At 31.3% G+C, this 21,850-nt stretch overlaps 3 protein-coding genes across 5 annotated transcripts; 1 reads left to right on the top strand and 2 right to left on the bottom strand.

The window, feature by feature from the left end:
- Positions 1–2,564: 2,564 nt before the first annotated feature.
- Positions 2,565–4,838, bottom strand: LOC100306551 (uncharacterized). Of its 2 annotated transcripts, XM_041006379.1 has the most exons (4): positions 4,415–4,838; positions 4,270–4,338; positions 3,077–3,113; positions 2,588–2,800 (listed from the first exon to the last, which is right to left on the bottom strand). In XM_041006379.1, the coding sequence occupies exons 1-4, from the start codon at positions 4,760–4,762 to the stop codon at positions 2,796–2,798; spliced, it is 459 nt and encodes a 152-aa protein (XP_040862313.1). In that variant the 5' UTR covers positions 4,763–4,838; the 3' UTR covers positions 2,588–2,795. The 2 variants fall into 2 exon arrangements, with proteins under 2 accessions (NP_001236611.2, XP_040862313.1); NM_001249682.3 differs by having other exon boundaries at positions 2,565–3,113; positions 4,415–4,816.
- Positions 4,839–8,163: 3,325 nt separating this feature from the next.
- LOC100791277 (probable sodium/metabolite cotransporter BASS5, chloroplastic) lies at positions 8,164–13,021 on the bottom strand. Of its 2 annotated transcripts, XM_003538487.5 has the most exons (8): positions 12,721–13,021; positions 12,552–12,637; positions 11,596–11,723; positions 11,110–11,303; positions 10,781–11,033; positions 10,445–10,698; positions 10,283–10,365; positions 8,164–8,462 (listed from the first exon to the last, which is right to left on the bottom strand). In XM_003538487.5, exons 1-8 carry the CDS (start codon positions 12,887–12,889, stop codon positions 8,379–8,381), a joined length of 1,251 nt encoding a protein of 416 aa, XP_003538535.1. In that variant the 5' UTR covers positions 12,890–13,021; the 3' UTR covers positions 8,164–8,378. The 2 variants fall into 2 exon arrangements, with proteins under 2 accessions (XP_003538535.1, XP_040862496.1); XM_041006562.1 differs by lacking the exons at positions 12,552–12,637; positions 12,721–13,021 and having other exon boundaries at positions 11,110–11,283; positions 11,596–11,707.
- A 4,064-nt stretch (positions 13,022–17,085) lies between these two features.
- LOC100788805 (TVP38/TMEM64 family membrane protein YdjX) lies at positions 17,086–20,847 on the top strand. Its single transcript, XM_041006561.1, has 4 exons — positions 17,086–17,619; positions 18,021–18,257; positions 18,360–18,577; positions 20,308–20,847. Exons 1-4 carry the CDS (start codon positions 17,371–17,373, stop codon positions 20,489–20,491), a joined length of 888 nt encoding a protein of 295 aa, XP_040862495.1. The 5' UTR covers positions 17,086–17,370; the 3' UTR covers positions 20,492–20,847.
- The last annotated feature ends 1,003 nt before the right edge of the window (positions 20,848–21,850 follow it).

Genomic DNA, 21,850 nt, shown 5'->3' with positions numbered 1-21,850 from the left:
AAGAGTAATAAATGAATATTTAATGCAATGAACAATATCTTATCTCAATTTTTACATTTGTTTATACATATCTTAATGGACTTTGAATTTTATGGGCCTTTGTATGTCATTACCATATTAGGTAATACTTTCATAATTATCATTAAAGACCTTATTGATAATCTTTAAAAGTTCTTTCTTAAGATAATATGGTTTCATATCTTCTAATCATGATTTACAAGTTGAAGTGTTCAAGTACTCAGCTTAACCGAGTACCTGAAAATACTCCTAGAGTGATCATGTGATGCTGAAGGTATTTGAGTACTCAATTAGGCCGAGTACTTGAATACTTTTATAAAGAATGCATATATGTTCATGCAAGGTATTGAGATATTCAATTTGATTGAGTATCTGAATATCTCATTAGAACATGTTCATAGGATTTGATATGGTGCTCAAGTATGTGGCTTGGTCAAATACTTGAACATCTTTATTGAGAATGCTTTTAAGTACTTAGTTATTTGGCTTGGTTTCGACTTGATTGGATACTTTTATATCGATGTGATGGTGCTCGAGTATTTGGCTTGACTAAATACCTGTCACAAGACCATCATACTTCAATGCCTTAAAGGTCTTAGGGGTATATTTGATATTCAACTAGGTTGAATACATGTACAATGTAATAAACATTTAGGTTCTAATGATATGATTATATTCACAATTATCGATCTCCAATTCAATGATAATAACAACTTTTTTGTCATAGTATTTATTATTTAAATAAAGATTTAAATATTTTTTCGGTCCTTATAATTTTTCTAAAAAAATTTGTCCTTCCAATTTTATTTTTATTTTTAGTTCTTGTGAATTATATTTGTTTTAATTTTAGCCCTTAAAGTATTTTATATAGCACTTAGAATGATAAAAAAAATGTGTTATCTAAAACGTTACAAAGACGAAAAAATAAAAAATATAATTTAGAAAGACTAAAAATAAAAAATAATTTACAAGAATAAAAACAAAAAAATAATAAAATTATAAAAATTAAAAAGATATTTAAATCTTAAATAAATCACCATTGGATAGTTACAGTGTCGTATAATTAAGCAGCAAACGTATGGCTACAACTACGTACGTACTACAGGAGTCTTGACATCTTAATACATTATACCAGCCAATCTAGTCACTAATTAAATCCTTCCAATAAATGTCTCTTCCCTATAAAAAAAATTAGGCACAAATCCTAATTAAAAGTATAAGGTCATTCTTAGATTGTTGGACCTATACTGTCCAATACCGATGGTGTCATAATTTGTTGCTCCTTGAGAGGAACTATACAAATGAGTTTTCAAGTAAAAGCAGAATTACATAGAATCTCAATTAATTGAAAGTTATTTTTTAGATGATATTATTGAATAAGATAAAAGTAGTTTAATTTTGTTTATATTTGACTTCACCAAACTTTTTTTTTCTTTTTATAATTGAGTCCAAAGGACAATCTATTTTTCCAATTTAACTCTTCAGAGTGAGTGTAGTTTACTTGACAAAAAAGCAAAAGTAGGAAATAGAGACATTTTTTTCCTCTCTCTACATCATTTTTTTTAAAACAAAACATAAAATTAACGAAAGGAAAGTTGTTTAAAGAAAATAGTAATATACAGTTGAGGAGTAAAACTTCAACTATAATATGGAGAAAGTGAGATCAGTTATCACGTTTTGTAATTATTCTGTTTATTATAAGCACTAGATGTACACCATGTTTTGTAATTTATTTATTATATTGAATTTAAATTTAGTTAAATGTTTTTTGTGTTTATAATTAAAATATAAAATTATATTACTAATGAGTGGTTAATTCATGTGATACATCTCATTTCCTTGAACAAAATATCATATGCGAAACTTATATACATGCATTAAAAATCCTATTGAGAAGGTTAACCGCACCATGATGGCATGAGGCATGCGAAAGTCCACAATGCAAACAAGTTTGTTTCCTAGACAGAAGATACTTGCAAGTTTATTAAAAAAAATCTACTTGCAAGTAGTCCAAAGCCCAACAAAAATTGTAAAATGAAATTTTCATTTAACTTAATTGTAAGTAATAAGTCCAAATATAAGTATTTAGATACCTAGATGATATGAAAAAGAATGCTAAAATTGTTGAAAAAAATATAATATGCATTAACAATATAAGATAGTCATATTAACAATGATTTATTATTTTATATTATTAATGCATGATCATTAAACTCAAAATTATTACTCAATTACATAAACAGTAAAAACAACACAAGTACCGTGATTTATGTAAAATCTAGATTTTTGTATTTTTAAAACTTATTTTTCAACAAATCAAATATTAACATGCCATTTGTCAAACTCTCGTACCAGATTAATTCGTACCGTTTAGCACTGCTTATTTCTTAAAACACAGACATGAAGAGCTGAAGACATATACTATAATACATTGGTGTCCCTAGCCCCAACACAATTTCACGAGTACTAATATTCCTGTATTAGCATTGCCGCATTGGCCCTTTGTCCCCATCCAAATTTCGCATTCACCACATCGGTGTTGTGGCTTATTCAAACAGAAATTAAACTATTGCTTTTAACCGGAATGTAGACAACATAAAATGTTTGAAATCATCCCACTATGTACAACCAGATATACTTACCTCTTCCTATTGTTAAAAATTTACACAATAAATATGTGCTCTTTAGTACAGACCATACACTTAAAGCTACCTTACATAAAATCAATGAACCTACTGTGCATAAAATTCAGAAAGAATGAGCACCTGCTAGCATGTTTATCCTGTCACAGAAAATGGAAGACAATGGGAAACATTAGAGACTGAATTCAGGACACATGGATTCCATCTTCGTCACTAAAATATTTTGGTATGTCAGCAGACACTTTTCACATTCATGCAGCCCATGAAGGATAATTTACCAATCAGCAAAAGCCTTTGATTTTCATTGAGGCCTATATACATGCTTCCAGATTCTCATTTTCATGCAATTCAAAAGTTCTAGGAGCCTTGGGATGATTTGTAAATCCGATATGCAGCTATGCACATTGTGGCATTACCTATAACAGTCAGTGCCGCTTGAAGAGCCACCAATACCTACAACCCATTAAGGAACCCCAATCATTTCAAATCTTCAGCATAATTCGCAGTCAATCAGTTTTATTACAAGACGGAAAGACCGTATGTCTACTATTGTAATCCAACATGACAATATTCTCAACAGTGTCACACTAACATAGATGACAGCATGTAATGTATAAGAATGGATCTCACAGTGCAACTTGGTAATCCAAATATTATACTTTGCTGTATTCTGACAAGTATAGATGGCAATGGTAGTGTTGTGTAAAAAAAAGATGGTAATGGTAGTGGATTAGTGGTAACTTAGTACACATGTTCAGTTTAAGGGAAAATAGCAAATTTTGGGTAAGTGTTCAGATTGAAGTAACTAGTAAATTAGTAATATCTAATTCTACAATCTACACTATGACAGGAAAGGATTCTCCTACTTCGTCTCTAAGTCTTACTTTTTTCAACAAGCTAGTATTCTGTTTTAAGTTTTAACAAACTAAAAGTAGAGAAAATTGACATTGCATGTTAACCATAGAAGTCCACCATTAACACTCACTTCCTACTTTCCTGAAACTTTTCTTTAAATAGTAATTTTTTTCATGTTTCAATTTAAAGCAGGTTTTTATTCAGGTTCTAATTTTAAAAACAAAAAACTAATGCCATGCTGTTGTAATAAATGAAATGAAATTAGATTTCAGTTTATGAAACAGAAACAGGCAGAGCTTTGCTGGGCTAGAAAAAGGGTTGGCAACCTTTACCCCCCAACCCCCACCCCAACACAAACAAAGAACATATTTAATGTTTTGTTAGTTTGTTTATTCCTAGACAACAAATTGCTTTCAAGGAAATTAATTATACGTGATTTATAATCTAAATATTGAATAGCAAAAGTACTCTGCAGTCTAAAGTATGTAATTCTCAAATTATCTGTAATAAGAAAGTTTCCACAAGGAACGGTGCAACGCCAATGTTGAGTTTTGAAATATTCTTAATTACATTTTAAAATAAGCATACAACTCTCGGGGGTTCCAAGGATAAGTTAAGATATATAATGGTGAGTGGAATGGAGCAAAATTATCATTTCATTAATTGGATATTTCATACTATTTTAAACCATCCAAACATGTTAATTAAGATTGTTCAAAGTAACAATAATATGAAGGATGGAAAGCCGTCTTACCTCGAGGGACTCAGAGTTATAAAAGAAATGCCATGTGCACGCACAAAAAGCTCCACCAAGTAGAGGTACCTAGAACAGAACAATCAAGAAAATAAGAGATGGAGGAATGAAAAATGGAGTGAAGAAAGCGAAGTGAGTGACTGACCATTCCCCAAGAAAGGCCCTTCCAAGCTGGGTATCCAGATTTTTCTCCGTATTGCCACACCAAAGCCATAGCTATAATCCATTCAGCGACACTGGACACGTGAATGGCCCATGTGGGCAAAGAGAGGGCATTGGGGGGTTCGTGGAATTGCAGTTGGAGACATGAACCGGGTTCGACGAAGTTAAGGAAGTGGAACAGACCCAGACCCAGTCCCAGGATACCCGCTTTCACTTGGGTTTTAACTTGACACTTTACAGTTCCAATTCCACTGTCCCTCACTCTTGGAAACGGAATTTTGGGAGTAAAAGACGAAGGCGGTTTTGCCAAGTACAACGTTGCCGCGGCCATCGCTCCTGTTCGTGCTTTTCAATCCACCCTGCTTCGGATAACATAACACCCTTTTCTCCTTCTTTCATTTCCACGCCTATTTTAAACTTCTAATTCTAAACAGTGGTCATTGTAATTTTAAGAACTCCTCCAATAATCATTATTTGATCATTTTAAAAATTAAAATTTTATCCTTAAAAATTTTAAAAACTAAATTAATGGACGTTCATAATTTAAAAGACTAATTTAATATAATAGATCAGGAAACAACGATTTTTTTACCCAGTGAGCAGAAAATATTATTTTTAAAATTTATTTCAAATCATTTTTTATTTTAAAATTATATATTTTTTAATTTTATTATGTCAAATAAAATAAATAAGTGTAAAAACTTTAATAAAATTAAATAATGTAAAACAAGGCTCGTAGGCTAAGAAATAAGAGGAAGCCCGAAGTTACTCAAGTCCAAACATCAAAATGCATGAGTACCCACAAAGAGAAAACAAAAAACAATTGCGGAAGTCTATACAACAAAAACAGGTAATGGGCTTGTGAGCGTGTGTCCATGTATGTAAAGGGCAGGACTTGAATCCTACACCTTCCTTCTTGGATCCTGCACCTTCCATTATTTAGTCTAAAGATCATTATACCTCTAATAAAATTTTCACCTTCTATCTTCCAACCCTAACACCTCCTGTGACAGCATCTCCCTCCCTCAATGGCCACCCCCCTCAACGGCCACCACCCACGACAGCATCTCCCTCTCGTTCCTCCTCCTAGGAAGGTAATTGATTTCTCTAATCAAATTTAATTAACTATAAAATAGTTTCCAAAATGAAAATTTCATAAGCAAAAAAACCTTTTAGAATGACCTTTCCATAAACAAAAAACGCTTCTAGAATGGCCTTTCAGTAAGCAAAAAAAACTTCCAAAAATGGTTGTTCTAAAAGTATTTTTGCTTAAGAAAAGATGATTCCAGAAGATTTTTTTAAAATTTGAAACAACCTTTTTCAAAAGTGTATTTTACATATTTTGAAAAGGGGTTTTAAAAATCAGTATTGAGCTTACAAAAAGTCCATTCCATAAGCAAGAATTACAATCTGGAGTAGTCTTTTTGAAAGTGTATTTTGCAACTTCTGAAAAGGTCATTCCATAAAGTACTATTTTGTCTTATGGAATGACCCATTCCCAAAGCAAAAATAGCAATTTATAATAGTTTTTCCAAAAGTCCAATTTGTACTTTTCAGAATGTTCGATCTAGATAACACTTTTTTGCTTACAAAAAAGTTGTTCTATAACAATTATACTTCCAAAAGAGTCATTCTGTAAGAGTATTTATACTATCACGGAACGCCTGTTCAGAAAATAGGTCCACAATGTGAATGTGAATGTGTTAAAATGCACCTACAGAGTGGAGATGGACTTTTGCGACGTTGAGTTGGACTTGCTTTATACCCTTGATGGCTGCAATAAGAAGAGTTAGAGAAGAAAAAAAGAATTGGAAAGGGAGTCTAGATTGTGTTGTGGGAAGAAAAGAAGAACGGGAACGGGATGCGGCTGCAGGAGAAAGAAGAAGAAGATAGAAGGGGTAGGTTGAGGGTTTTCAAAAAATAGGAGGTGCAAGATACATTTTGGGAGGTGTAGAATTCAATTGCCGTAAAGGACTTTTTGTATAAAATAAAGCAAAAGTGCTTTTAAAAGTAGACATTTATATCCTACACCTCCCTTTTTGCATCCTACATCTCCCTTTTATAAAATAATCTCAAACCATCCTTTTCAAATTATACCTTCATCTTTCTCCTCATCATTCAACTCCACCACCAACGAGCTTCCTCTTCACGCCCACGAGATGCCGCCACTAGCTTAGCATTGAACTCCATGAGGTTTTTCTTCCTCCTTTGCATTCAACTCCACAAGCTTCCTTTTCATTTCTCCGCCATACGCAACGATTCTCTTCCACGAGAGAGGCAACAAAAGTGTTGTCCACATGCAGCTGGACAACTCCGGTGAGGTAGTCCACGTGCAATTACGTCATCTTCTCCCATTTTTGTGAAACTTTTTGATTTATGGACCACCTATTCCGAAAGAGAAATAATGCGAATTGTATCTATAATAGGTATTTTGGAAGTCCAAATTTGTACTTACCAAATGACAATTATAGAACACAAATTGGCTTCCAAAATATGCATTTTGGAATACATAAAATATGCTTTTAGTGTGTCTATTCTGAAAACATGTTTATTGATTATGTATTCCTTATTCCAGAATGTTAAAAGCATTTAATGGAATCTCTAATCCAGAAGTATAATTTATAGTTTTCAAAAATCAATGTGTTCCAAAATGGTTGTTCCGTAAGCATAATTTATGCTTTCAGAATGACTATTTTGTAACCATAATTTACACTTTCAAAATGATTATTTGGGGAAGGGAGGTGTATCTCATTAAATGTATTTTTTACTTTTCAGAAAAAAAGAGAAGGTACATGATGCTTAAAGGGAGTGTAGGGTTCAAAACCCATAAAAGTATTTTTTTTAAAAAGTGATTTTTGAAGAAACTAATAGGATTTTTTTTAAAGCAAGAATTTCTTTTTAAAACAAAAACAGTTTAAGCAAATACATCAAAAAAATAAAATTACTTATTTTATTAAAAAAATATTTTTTAACAAATAAATTTAATTAAATGCACCTAAAATATATAGATTGGGATTTAGCGTTTAAATTTAATTTTTAGAAGATGCTTGATACAATAATTTTTTTTTACAGTTAGATATGTTTGTTTCTCATGTTTGATTATTTAAAAAAAAATAAAATTTATAAGAAAAAATATTTTCATATATTTTTATTTATGTTTCCCAAAAAAATGTTATAACCTAACTTTTCTAAGTTAAAAAAAAGTTTTACTATAATAAAAATATTATATTACTTTTATTAAATTATTTAATATAATAAATAATTAAAAATCCTAATAAAAATATGATGTTACTCTTTGATGCACATTAAACTTATATCTCAACAATATTTATGACGAATCAAATAGATTTTAATCATTCAAATAAATTATGATTTTGGGATATTATAAAACTTTTCTTTTGCCAAACTTCCTCAAGAGAAAACATTAAAATAAAATATCAAATAAAGTTCCTAATTGTAATCGGAATTTTCTGGTTTTTCTAAAGTAAAATGTGAATGATTTATTTGTGTTTTGATAAAGAAAAGGCACTTTTTAAATTAGATCATCTACATACTTTCTGAAAGGTGCCTATCACCGAACCCACTAAGTACTTGCAGGTAACGAACCTCAGCAGCCTTCAATTAAACATTTATTAAATCCAACGGCAACTAAAACTTGAGGAACTGGCGTACGTTACATACCATACCACCTTGGTTTGTTCTTTCAACAAAGTAAAAATTAAACCACAGAAGTTACTGATGAACTGAATTTCATTGATCACAACAAACTTCTTATTTGAGGTTCCTAAAATCTAAAAGAAACAGGCTACTAGTCATGAATAGATAATATGATATTAATACATTATCACTATGACTGCCATTGTTCCCTCCTAGTAAGCAGAACCGATGCTCACTAGAACAAAAGATGGACCAATTAGCAGTAACATATATCCCGATATCCATACCTTTCAGGAGCTGTTTTTTATCTCGCTCTTCCCTCTTCTGGTCCAAATCAGCACCAGAACAAATCCCATCAAAGACATAATTGAAGTCTGCAAGCAAATTTGGCAACTTATATTGCGATAGCATAATAATTCTTAAACAGCACTACGCCCTCCTACTTCTCTAGGTAGTCTAGTCATGCAATAATATATGTTATACTCAACACTTACACACACAAACTAGGTAGTTTTGTTTATATATCTTTTGAATTAAACCAGAAAAGAGGTAACAACAGATTTCAGAGAGTAAAAGAACACAGGACAAGGTCCCTCACAGAGTAAAATCTTTAAATACACAAAAACAGGCCTAACCCCCCAGTGCAAGTCCTCCTCTCTGGATCACACTCAAAATCAAGGTTTTCAAAACCGGACCGGATCGGCCGGTTCAACCGGTTGCCTGTCCTGTCCGGATGTTCCTTAGAACCGTTCTGTGAATGAACCGCTGAAGAATCGTTGGAACCGGTGAAGAACCGGGAAAACCGGCGGTTTGAGTGGTTTCGTGAAAACAGTTTTTTTTTTTTTTAAAAAAAAGGCTCAAAACGTTCTTCTTTGTCACGACTCTTCTCACAAGGCAGCTTCTCATGATCAGTCTCTCTCACCTTATCCGGCGAACCAGAAAGGAAAGAATAACCAGAAGAACACCATTTGCAGAGCTCTACAAAAAGGAAGAAATGCTCTACCGAAAGAGAAGAACAGTGAAAAAGAATAAGAATGAGCAAAAAAGAAGAGAGAAGATGAAAAGGGTTATATTTTATTGTTTCTCAGAAAAAAAGTGATGGTTTCAATAAAAGAGTTGTAGTGCACTGTTTGATAAGACCATCGGTAACCGCCACCAAAATTAAAGCAGTACGTATAATCATATTTAATTTAAGATTAAATTAAAGACTAAAGCACTGATCCACACGTAGTTGTAAATAGTAATTGCCAACAACATATAATATTAGTATTTTAATAATTTAAATATAAATAGTTTAAAATGTTTTGCACTTTATTTGCTTATTGATAATAATTTATAATATTTCATAATAAAATTGATATAAGTTACAAGAAGTTGTAGTATATATTATATTTTATATTCATAATTAATTTATAAAATACTTAGAAATACAGTATGGGACGAATGATCATTTTTTATCCTTTAACTATTTTTCATACTTCCTACAATTATCATTGAGTAACACTTGAGTGAAATTTAATTATTAATATTATAAATTTATATATATTAAGTTATTTTTTGTTTAATATTACTTAGTCTATTATATTAATTTTTTAAAAATATTATTTTATTAAAATCAATTCAATCCTTTTGAATCAGTGCCTTTATCGAATGACTGACCGGTCCAATTTTAAAAATCTTCCTCAAAATACAATCCCCACACTAAATGCAGAAACTGATATACCATACATAGAAGAAAAAGAAAAAAAAAACTCGCATATATAACTATAAAATAGTTACTAAGCACAAAACTGTCCAATAGTTACTAAATGCATAAAAAATTACATGCTGTTTACACTTCACATAACTGTCCTATCAATATATTGTTTGCTTTAACACATTCCACTGTTCACATAAGTGACATAATTGTCTTATCAATATAGATAATTAGATACTTCAGTGCCTTCTATTTTGTTGACCAAAAACAAAAGTTTGCATTTTCCAAAACATCGAACCAATCAGCTGTGTTGATATAAGTATGCAGTGAAGGAATTTAAATAATATACCATTCTATCCCATTTTTTATAGATTTAAAATCATATATCAAGCAGAACATATGTACACAGCGTCACACATACATGTGACAGAAAAGAGACAGGATTTATATTGCCAGACATATGACTGAAATTGAAGTCTAAGTGGAGGGGGAACTTACAGAAATTGCTGGAGGAATAGCCACTTTTGGATCTTCGAAGAACTTATTAGCAAGAGCCAGGGCAAGCAGGCTACTTTGCATGCCTGGCATCAGATAAATGAGGTTATTGAAGCAACATGCTATTACAGGCATTTGATGTATGAAAATGGAGAAACTTTGTACCTGTCTCAAAGGAAATTGTTCGTTGCAGTGCCTTCACATCAAGAGAATCGCGGAAGACAAACCCACTGAGGATATAACCAGCTATAAAAGATGACAAATGAAAAGCAACAACAAGCAACAAGATAGCGACTCCCAAGGGGGATTTCATAGTCTCAACATTTAAGGCAAGTGGCGCTCCGGCACAGATAGATGCCACCAGTACAGATAGCGGAGGCAAAAATGGTCGAATAACATTACAAATACGAGGAAAGAATCTGTAAAAAATGAATGGGTAAGAAGATGAAACCATTAAAAACAAAACACTAATATTAACATTTATTGAGACCATAGTATTACCGATTTAGAAGCAGGCCAGCTGCAATAGGCACAACCACAATCTGTGTAATGTTATACACCATTCCTTTTACATCTATAGGCAATTTCTTCCCAATGAGCAACAGTAATAAGAGTGGCGTGACAAAAACTGCAGAAGCAGTGGACAGTGATGTCATAACTATGCTTAAAGGTGCCATTTGTGGATCAGTCAGGAAAGTAGCATAACTTGAAAGCTGAGCACCACTAACACAAGCCACCAATACAATTCCTGCGCCTGATTCATTTTACTGCCAAAAATTAGAAAGTTCATCTGAGCAGCACTTTTTAACATTAAGACGAACCATCCTCACCTACTGTTGTTGGTAGGCCTAAAACAGTTACTGCAATCATGCAAAACAGATATCCAAGAAGAGGCTTCACAGCAAACTGGCCAAAATAACCAGTGACAATTTCTGCTGGCCTCTTGAATGCCTCAAGGAAGTCATTTTCATTTGAATTAACCCCAACAGCAAACATCAAAAAACCTAGTGCAGGTGCATAGAATCTGCAAGTAAATCATTTAATAATAATAATAAAAAACTATGGCTGTGATATTTATAAAAAGAAGTTATTTGTCTGTTTTCCATTCTGGATTTCAGATATCACTAGTTTGCAGCGTTACGTTCCATTTTGCATTTGCAGTTCAAACTTGAAAGATATACAGCATGAAATTCTATGCCAGAGCTAATTATTGTTCCTTCATTAACTGCCAATCATCTCACTAGTTGTGTTCACAAAATTGCAAATAATTGCAAAACAATCTTGTTATCTATCAATTCATCAGAACATCCACAGACCTGCTGGTAAACCACGTTAAAGAACGTGGGTAGATTAGAGCTAGCAGTATACTTGCAATGAGTGCATGAGGCAGATATGAATTTGATTGCTTAAGAATCTCCAGAATTGACATTGAATTTTGCTCCATCTGAGGAAAGAAACAAAATAACCAAAAATGAAGATGCCCTACGTTATTTTGTTTTGATTATGTGCGTGGCAGAAATTTCAGAAGTCAAACTTGATTACATGAATTTTAACACACTTTTTTTTTTGTTGGGGAAATTTTATGAGTGTCATCAAATAGGAAGTGGAACCTAAATGATTTAGTAGGTTGCACTTGCACATGAATTTCACTCAATTGCTAGCATTTAAAAAAAATCTGATTAAGTAAACTGTAAAAGTCTAGACCAGGTGAGCAACTACTTTAACATATGAAACAAAGAGGAACTACATATAATATCATGTAAACAGTTAAGGATGGCAACCATGAACAATTTCAACTAATCCATTGTCACTCTTTTGATATCTGAATTATCCTCCGGCCACTCTCTGAGCTAAAAGATTTCATGCATCTAGTACTGTAGTGCAGTAGACAAATAGAGATCTTAGCCGCTCCATTGGCAGCCCTAGGTTATAATCAGGCCATGCTGGATTGATTAAGATTAAAATGTGCAAAGTCGAAATTGACGATGTTGCTGGACTATATATAGTGAGTGCAAAGTGCAAACTACAAGTGTCTACTATTTTATTAGGACAGACCCAAAACGAGATCTGTGGCAATTTGAATTAATTGTCATTGTCATATTGTACAAACGCAGTATTGTCGGTGCTTTCTCTAATTAGAATTGGAATTTTACGGAGGTAAGGAAACTCTAATTCTAATTGAAAAACAACTATTCCTGGGTTAGTTGCCGGTACCAAACACTTTATTTTTTTTTATTTTTTTTGAATTGTGGTATCAAAGAATAAAAAATACCTGGGTCGAGGCAGAGGAAGGATCGGGTGGCAGGGAATCTGAAGAGTGCAGCGGTGCACATTTTAGGGGAATCTTGGGGCTCCGGTCTATGCAAACAAAACACAAATAAAATACAAACTACTATGTTGTATTTGAAAAGAGTTAAAAAGGGAGCAAGAGAGTAGAGTACATGGGAAAGGCGAATTGAAACGAATGGAGAATGGAGAAGAGATGTTATTGTTGGTGTTGGTTCGGCAGCATGGGACTATAATTGGATTTGGGGGTTGTTGGGATTTGGAAAGATTGAAGAGCGAATGAACGTTGTTGAAGTGCTTCGGTTTCAGTCCACTTGAAATCATAGTACTGTATTGGTGAGCACAACACACAGCTACTATTGGGATGGGGACTCCTTTTATACCTCCTGACAACTGATTCTGATTCTTCAAATCACCCAATTTTCTTTCTTTCTTCTTCTTCAAAACGCCATGTCACTCATACTTACCCGACCTTCTTCTTTTTTATTATTTTCCGGCAATGCCCAATGAAATTGGGTTGACTTTCTGCTCATTTCTTTTGACTAATTTAAAAGTTAGTTAATTTATTAAACAACATTAAATATGTTACTTAATAAATATGAATAAAACCCATCATTTTACTCTTTTCATTTATTCTCTTTTTCTCATAATAATTATCATATAAAAATAAGTAATTATTTTTTATTTTAAAAATCATTTAAAGAAATATACAATGTAATACACAATGAGTATATTTTATGAATAAATTATGTATACATGAATACATCTATTCTTACGTGATATGTTTGTCGATTTTTTTAGTGACAAAAGAGGTAAAATACTAAAGAGCATATTAAATTAATATTTTTTTTAGATCTTTCTGAATTATATACAATAATTTTATTTATTTAATGTTTACAATAATCTCTCTTATACGGGTTAGCGTAATATAAAATGGAAAATAATCTCTCTTATACGGGTTAGCGTAATATAAAAGGGAATATTGGTATAATATTTTCAAACACTATTAAAGAAGATTAATGTAAAAATGAAAAAAAAAAAGTGGTATTATATACAATTAGAAAGAAAGAAAAACTCAAGAAGTATGAGTATGATTTACTCAATATTAAAATGGGCTTTATGGCATGATGAGATTACCACCAAAGGCTTATCCATAAATTATTACACAACTAAATTATATGTTGTTTTCATTAGTCATGGCAACTGCGCAACACATCCTTGAATAGCAGGAGATTTCTGTAAGGAAGGTTGTCCATTAAGTAATTTAATAGTTTGGAGGAGGTATTAGAATTCATTAATTATAGGAATAAAATATAATTTAAATTTAAATTATAATTCATTCAAATTTTTATATATTTTTTTCTTTTTTATTTATGATTTTATTTTAATATTTTGTCTTTAATAATGATGAAAAGATAACATAAAAAATTATATATTTATTTACTGTTTCATATGAATAAAAATTATTAATCAAACCCATGTCTATTAGGAATTTGAGAAATCATTTTTGTTTTATGATCACAAACCAGTTGTGTCAATTCATGTTTGCTATCGACATTTATAGTAATTACTTGAATGTTGTACTAAAATAATTTCATTAGTTACCAATATAAAATTTTGTATACTTACAATTAAGCAACTAAATTGTTGAACTTGTTTCTTCCATGTGTTTTGTACGTGCATAAATGTTTTAAAAGACAAATAGAGAACCAATGGACTTGTCAATTTTAGTTTTTCCAATTTTTCACATGTATTTTTTTAAAGAGATTTTGTCCAAAATAAAGTTAAAATTAAATATAAATACCTCTATTAACAAAATTTTAAACCTTGAGTTATGACATAAAAAACTAACCATTTTCGTTCGACCTAACCCCCATTAATCATGTATTTTGGTTCCGGTTTTTATTATTTTAACCCTTTACCAAAACAAGTAAGTAAATAAAAAGGGTGGGGGTTGAATATTATTATTCATAGCATTGAGTACAGGATGAAGAAGATAGAATAAAAGGAATTTTTTAAAATTCACTAAAAAGTTAAATGAAAATTAAAAATTCAAAAATTAACTTATTAAATTAAAAGTGTTTAATAAAATTAAATGTTCAAATAGTTATAAAATTTAAAATGATAAAAATAGACATATTTATATTATACTTATTTTATGTTGCATTTTTTTATGTTATGTATTTTATTATTAATCTTATATTATTTCTTAAAATAATTTTAATCAAATTTAAAATAATATAAGAAAATATATTTAAGTAGATATTATACTTTTATTATGTTAATTAATGTAATAGTTAAAGTAAATCATGTAATATAAAATTATTCAAAAATAATAGACAAAATATAATATTAAAATAATAAATTAAATATTATAGTAACATAAAAAATATAAAATATAATAACAAAAGAGTAAACAAAAAATTTGATAAATATATTAAAAATAAAAAAATAAAATTAAAAACTAAAAGTTAATATAAAAAATGTTATTTCAAATAACGTTTAAAAAATAATAAAAATTATAAAAAAAACTTATTTACCGAATAAGTAAATAAAATTTTTAACTAGTAAAATAAATTAAAATTAGTTTTTCCCAACCAAAATCCCTGATGATGTTAAACTAATATTTGTACGAATTTGTTATATTGACGCACGGAATGAATAATAAGTATTTTATTCGTAATCAAACTTATTCATTATTTGCATGGTGATTGGTGAACATAAAACCATTTTCATTTGTAATCAAACTATATATCTGTACTTCTTCCTTGATCTTAAATTCTGTGATAGAAGAATTTATATTTCTTGACAAAAATGGTTTTATATTTATATGATTTTTGAAAAACTTCATTTATTTGTTGTAATATATTTTCCACATTTTTTCTGCTATTTTTTAATTTAAAAAATTTCTTAAAACATGTAAGTTTAATCATGTCTGAGCCTGATATAACAATTATAGAGATAAAACTAAATAAATTATAATAACTCAACACCGGTTGATACATGTGCTCCATGAAAAATAAGTAAGTCTTTTTAACCTTAAGAGGTTGACTTGTAACAGCCTATTTTGTTATAATGTTGCCCAAACCAAAGATAAGAAAATAATGTTCTAATCAACAATACAACAAGTAGTAGATAGATAGGTTTTTTTAGAGGTTTGATCACTGGGGTGTATAAAAAAATACTTTATTAGAAAAAGAAAATTTATTTTGATAATCTTTACATTTTGAAAAAAAAAAACTAATTTTTGACTATTGTTTGAGAATATCTTGGTAATAATATTAATGATGTTCTATTGGAAGATGAATGAAATAAAAAAAAATTGGGAAAAAGAAAGAAGAAAAAATATAGTAAATAAAACAGTGACGAATGTAGAATATTTTAGCTGTGATAGCAAAAGGCTCACATATATAAATAGTGGGGACTAACTCATATTATAACTTATTCGCTGAACTAACTTTTAAATTATAGAGATAATTTATAACTACACATTTATGTCGTATCAAGAAAAAAATAATTAATGGAGCAATTGTCTCCTTACTTCACAAAATAGATCCGTCCATGAATAAAAATAAAAGTAAAATAGAATAAATATTACTTACTATTTAGATACATAAAAAAAGAAGTAAAAAAATCTTTCTTTTTAATTGAATAAATGAAAAAGTAGAAATAAATAAATAAATTATACAAAAATTCTTAAATTAAAAATATTTTTTTGGCTATATTGTTTTTTCTCAATCTATTTTTTTTTACTTATTATTTTATTTTATGTCACAAGGCAACTAAAATAAAAAAAAGCCTTTGGTCTATTTTCTCTTTAAATAAATAACAAAACTCTAATCCAAATTATTTACTTTATGTTATTTCTTTCTTCTCAAATTCGTTAATTCAAATATAAAGGTAACTGGAGCCTGGAGGTGTTGAGGAAAGATCAGCTTTTTAGCTTTGTTTTTCTGTTTTTAGTTTCCGTTTACCACCCAAAAAAAAAAATATGAGGTAAGAGCTTGTTTGTTTTAATATTTTGGAAAACTATTTTTCATTATAAAAAAACACAAAAGTAGTATTTATCAAAGGGAGTTTCTAACAGAAATTATTTGTATCAATCTAGATAAAAAAACTCCATATAAAATTGTGCTAATATTAAATTATTGAATAACCTATATTGCAGGATATATGTATGCACATGAATATATAAATTATAAAATACACATTTACATTATACATCAATTTTTTTTAATAAACATATTAGTATATAAATCATATAAATAAATGTTTTTATTATATGGTAAATAAAAAAAATGATAAAATTATTAGTATCTAAATGATAAAAAAAGAGTCATGCTTATATCATGTATGAATTATATTTAAAGATATCATTTAATATAAATAAATATATAAGGGATAGTGGCATGAATTATTACACTACATTAGTTAAATAAGAAGCAAACATAAAAATAGTAATCATAAAAAGAAGCCAATTGCTGAGATACAAATTAATTGTATTATTATTGTGGAAAACAACAAAAGAAAAGAAGCAGAGAGAGGTGAGGTCCACGGTCCACACAGCCGAAACGACAGCGTTCAATCAGTTGGAAGTAAGCAAAGGAATTTATTACTTTCCGCATCTACCTTCATTCCTTGGCGGGTGTTAGCGGTTGCGGTTTCGGTTTCGTTGCGCCGAATCTTAACCGTCCTTTTGGGGCCCACAAATCGCCGATACTGTGTTCACTTTCATTGCCGGTGGCGGCGAAGCCACCGTACCAACCACCGACGCCGTCCAATCCTTTTCAGCCTTTCAAATTGCGATGACGTATTTCGAAGAGGATGCCATTAACGGCGACGGTGATCGAACGAGGGACGTCAATCGCAATCACGACGGCGGAGGAGAATTATACGTCAATTTGAGGTGGGACCCACAACCGGAGGCCCCGAACACTAACCGGAGAGGATCGTCGCGTCTCTGGTATTGGGTTAAGTTGGTTCTCTGTTTCTTATGTCTGGGCCTCTTGGCTCTCGTTGCTTTCAAATGGGTTGTCCCACTCTTCACAGAAAAGGTTTCCTCTTATTCTTCCTTTCAAATGTCTCATGCATTTTAATTTGCATATGATCTTAATTTTTTTTTTCTTTTCATGCAATGTGACTTCATTTGTAAATTGGACATCTAGTTTATTAGGTGCGTTTGGTAATGATCTCCAATCAGAATTAGAATTTCACTTCGATAATCTATATTTGCATTAAAGATCAATATAGGTTACTGAGGCGAAACTTCAATTATGATTGGAGAACAGCTACCAGAATACTTAAAAATTGCACTTGAGTTTTATACTTGAAAGGGGGGAAAGGTCGCCGATTCCCCTGCTAACAATTAACATTTGCGGATAAAAAAACAATTTTGAATGCTGAAACACCTATCTTATGGATGGCATTACTTTTTTATTTTTATTTTTATTTTCAGGTGATTATTCCTATAATAAATTGGGAGACGAACACGTTCAGTTCTCCAGTGTTAGCTGTTCTGGTGTTTGCTTCTATAGCGCTATTCCCTACCCTAATTCTGCCATCCTCGCCTTCTATGTGGGTGGCTGGGTTGACATTTGGTTATGGCTTTGGATTCTTGCTAATCATTTCTGCAGCAGCAGTGGGAGTATCACTTCCTTTCTTGATCGGTTCAATCTTCTATAGTAAAATTGAAGTACATGCCTTGTGACTTTAGTATAAGTTGTTATCTGTCTTTCATGTGTTTGCCTCACATTTGCTAATTAATTAGGACCTGACATTTCATGATTCTTTGCAGGGGTGGTTAGAAAAGTATCCAAAGAGAGCTTCTGTTCTAAGATCTGCTGGTGGGGGAAATTGGTTTCATCAATTTCAGGCAGTTGCTTTAATCAGGGTTTCTCCATTCCCATACATAATCTACAACTATTGTGCCGTCGCAACAAATGTTGAGTATTGGCCTTACCTGCTCGGTTCCATGGTAGGAATGGTGCCAGAAATATTTGTTTCAATTTACACGTAGGGACCTCTTCTCTCTCTCTAATGCACACTTTATATTCCATACTAGGAGTTTGCTTTTGTTATGCCTGACCATTTTCATTTTTTTTTTACTTCTTGAATACCTAATAATTGTGTATAGAATATAGATACAGAAGTTGTTGTGTACATCAGAAAATATAGAAGGTGACCTGTCTTTGCTCAATTTTAGGTGCTCATACCATACTTTGGATTTAGGTTGTGTAATTGGTTCAGCTTGCTTTGCCTCCTCCAGCATGAGTATATTTCACCATAGTATGGTTATTTAGAAAAAGACAATTGCTTACATCATGACTTGTATCATTTAGTGATAATTGCTTCATTTAGGTTTTTTAAGATCTGATATAATCAAGGTTCTTGCAGACTCTCCAACTTGCTTTACAATATTTCTTTGTTGTACATTGTAATATGCTGCTGCTCATGATTAGTCAAGTCAAATAAATATATCTAGAAATGATTTGGTGGATTAATTAATCTTAACAACTTACTAGGATCAGCCTAGTAGTGGAAAGAGATTTTGGTAGTTTGCATAAGGTCTTAAGTTGAAACCTCATTGCTGTCTTTGTACGCCGAAAAATAATATAATGGTAAAGTTGGCATAGCTTTTTTTTTTTTTTATTTTAATTTCATATATGCCAAGATTTTCCTTACCTCTAGTTTTTTTTCAGTTCATGGTTGTCTTTAATCATAAGATTTCTTAATCTGTATTTCAGACCAAACTCAAAGATTGTTTGTGGTTGGTCTTCAAAGTTTGTTCATTTAACAGATCAATACTTGTTGATCCATTTCCCTTCATAAATTTTACACTTTCATCTTTGAAACAAGTGTATCTTTTATTGTGTATGTCACTCCATCCTCACTATTTACTACTCCATGAAGTCGCCCATGGAAAATATGTTGGGCAGGTAAATTAAATTGATATCTTACCCATGAAGTAAATGACTGTTTTTCTTAGAGCAGTGGTGTCTTTCTATTCTAATTTAGATATTCACTTGGATCATGCCTTACCATCCATTCTATGATTTTGTCTATATGTAAGCAAATTATCTATTTCCATGCATGATAATGCGATGTAAGACTGTCATAACCTATGGAACCTCTTGTTCTCATAATCCCCCCCTTTCCCACCCTCTAAGCTAAAAATTGAAAATAAAATTCTATCTGATTGTTCTTTCTTTTCTTAGATTGTTTGCTGCCATTTTATTATTTAAATAAATTCAGCATGCCATGTTATTAATGAATGTTATTTGTCATCCTATTTTTGAACGGGTGTTGGAAAATAAATACAACTATGTAAGTATAGATGGATTGTTTGATTCTCAACAGCCAGATACAATACTCTCTAAATTCTTTATTTTGAAAATGCATCTTTACTTGGCAGCCATAAACGTCATTACCGTGTGAATTCTATGTTGAACCTTTTCTTTTTCCTCTTAGCCCTGCCCTCCCCAAGGTTGTTTCCGAAAACTCACATTCACTTGATCTGCCATTTCTTTGCTCGGTTTCATCTATCTCCACTAAAATCTTTTTATCCGCTAAATAGCAGTGATGATAGCACTTAACTGATACTTCTATTGTTGCTTTTTGACATGTATTTTATGTTAGCCATTTCAAATGTTGATTTGTTTTATACTGTTTATAAAGATAGGAATTAGGAATTAATGGTGCAAAATATCCTCTTGAATTCATTGTCTCCTTGTCTTCCACTGCAGGGGAATTTTGATAGAAACATTGGCTAATGCTTCACATCAAAATCACACTCTATCCACTCCACAAATTGCCCTCAATGTAGTTGGTTTCTGCATAAGTGGAGCTACAATAATCTTTTTCACAGCCTATGCAAAGAGGCAGCTCAAGGAGTTACAACAGAAAGAGGATGGTTTGCTCTTGCAATAATCCAGTAGGTTTAGTCTGGGTTTATTTGCTGGCAGCATGAGGCAGTTATCACTATCTTGAACGTCACATGTTAAGGCTTACCACAGAACAAGCTAACGCGGCTAACATCAGCATTTCTATCTCTTTTTTCTATATGTTGCCTACAACAACTGCTTTCTTTGATGGTGTTTCCGTCTCATTTCACTACTAGCATGTTTGGTTCTACATTTTGGATGTGATTTTCTACATCACAGATGTGATTTTAAGAAGCTAATAGTTATAGTTCCTACATCCTAAATGTAATTTTTTTATTCTTAACGAATTTCCAAACACGCCATATGTGTATTAATTAAATGAAATTCCCACTTTTGGAGTAATCGTTTTCAACATGCCAAGATTCGTCTGTGTAAATCCAGTATCGTCGTTGTTGACTTGTCATATGATTGATTCAATGTTCTAGTCCTCTTCGTTTTGGCATTTTTCTTTTAACCTTTTGTTATGACGGAAAGCACAAGAACCAATAATACAGAAATGATGGACATGACACAGTGACTTGTTCATCTCCACCCTACTCCCAACCCCGCCGCACCCAACGAATCTGAATTATTTTCGGCTTGTTGGTTATGAAAAATGTTTGTCTCACATTATTTTCATTTACACTTTGAATTTCCTGTAAAATTTAAATCACTGAACAGAGAGAGGAAAGAGAACTAAAGTAGTTATTTTTCATTAGGTTTAGAGATAAATATATTAATAGATGACTTGAAGGTGGAATAATGCGGCCTACTTAAACCTTTTTATCTGATCAGATTAAAACTATGACCAGGAGAGCAGGGAATGAGTTCCTGTGAGCCATGATTTTCTTTTCGTACTCCTTAATGCTAGAGCTAGACTATTTTAAATTCTTCTGTATACAACAATTTTAGGTTTAATGAACTGGATTCAGTTACTAAATTTTAATTGAATTTATTATTTACTTTCTGCGTACGATTCACATGGAATTTGTTGATTTCCTTGAGTTTGACAAGTTATATTAATGTTTCCTGTCTTTTTCCAGCTACATGCTTGTCCACTAATGATCTGACATCTTCATTGGTTTGTCCTATAGATATAGCTATCACATTCATACCTTTTTTTTTGTTTAGTTGTAAATTGTGAGTATATTCTACTAAAAGAAAACTTCAGAAATTGTGCGTCAAAAATAGGACAAGAAAAGAGTAGTGAAAGCTCGACGGGGAAATGGTAATCTGCATGACGTGCTTAACTACATAAATGTCATGTAAAATGTAGTAGGGAATATTAGGAATTAATCACGAATTACAGAATTAGAGATGGGTTTTCTAAGAGTCAAGATTGTCTATCTCCACATTCATGCTACAG

This window comes from Glycine max, chromosome 11 (genome assembly GCF_000004515.6).
Source record: "Glycine max cultivar Williams 82 chromosome 11, Glycine_max_v4.0, whole genome shotgun sequence".
Lineage (NCBI taxonomy): Eukaryota > Viridiplantae > Streptophyta > Magnoliopsida > Fabales > Fabaceae > Glycine > Glycine max.
Note: the sequence above shows the minus strand (reverse complement) of the source record. Positions and strands in the feature narration are given on the sequence as shown.

Bases quoted from the DNA above. Each gene is read 5' to 3' on its own strand.
- LOC100791277 (XM_003538487.5), bottom strand. From the start codon at position 12,889: ATGATTTCAAGTGGACTGAAACCGAAGCACTTCAACAACGTTCATTCG. The intron at 12,638-12,720 runs GTACTCTACTCT...TTGTTTGCATAG, and splicing joins TTTCAATTCGCCTTTCCCAT to ACCGGAGCCCCAAGATTCCC. The intron at 10,699-10,780 runs GTAATACTATGG...CATTTTTTACAG, and splicing joins GCTGGCCTGCTTCTAAATCG to ATTCTTTCCTCGTATTTGTA.
- LOC100306551 (NM_001249682.3), bottom strand. From the start codon at position 4,762: ATGGCCGCGGCAACGTTGTACTTGGCAAAACCGCCTTCGTCTTTTACT. The intron at 4,339-4,414 runs GTCAGTCACTCA...GTTCTGTTCTAG, and splicing joins AGGGCCTTTCTTGGGGAATG to GTACCTCTACTTGGTGGAGC. The intron at 3,114-4,269 runs GTAAGACGGCTT...AATGGGTTGTAG, and splicing joins ATAACTCTGAGTCCCTCGAG to GTATTGGTGGCTCTTCAAGC.
- LOC100788805 (XM_041006561.1), top strand. From the start codon at position 17,371: ATGACGTATTTCGAAGAGGATGCCATTAACGGCGACGGTGATCGAACG. The intron at 17,620-18,020 runs GTTTCCTCTTAT...TTTTATTTTCAG, and splicing joins TCCCACTCTTCACAGAAAAG to GTGATTATTCCTATAATAAA. The intron at 18,258-18,359 runs GTACATGCCTTG...GATTCTTTGCAG, and splicing joins TCTTCTATAGTAAAATTGAA to GGGTGGTTAGAAAAGTATCC.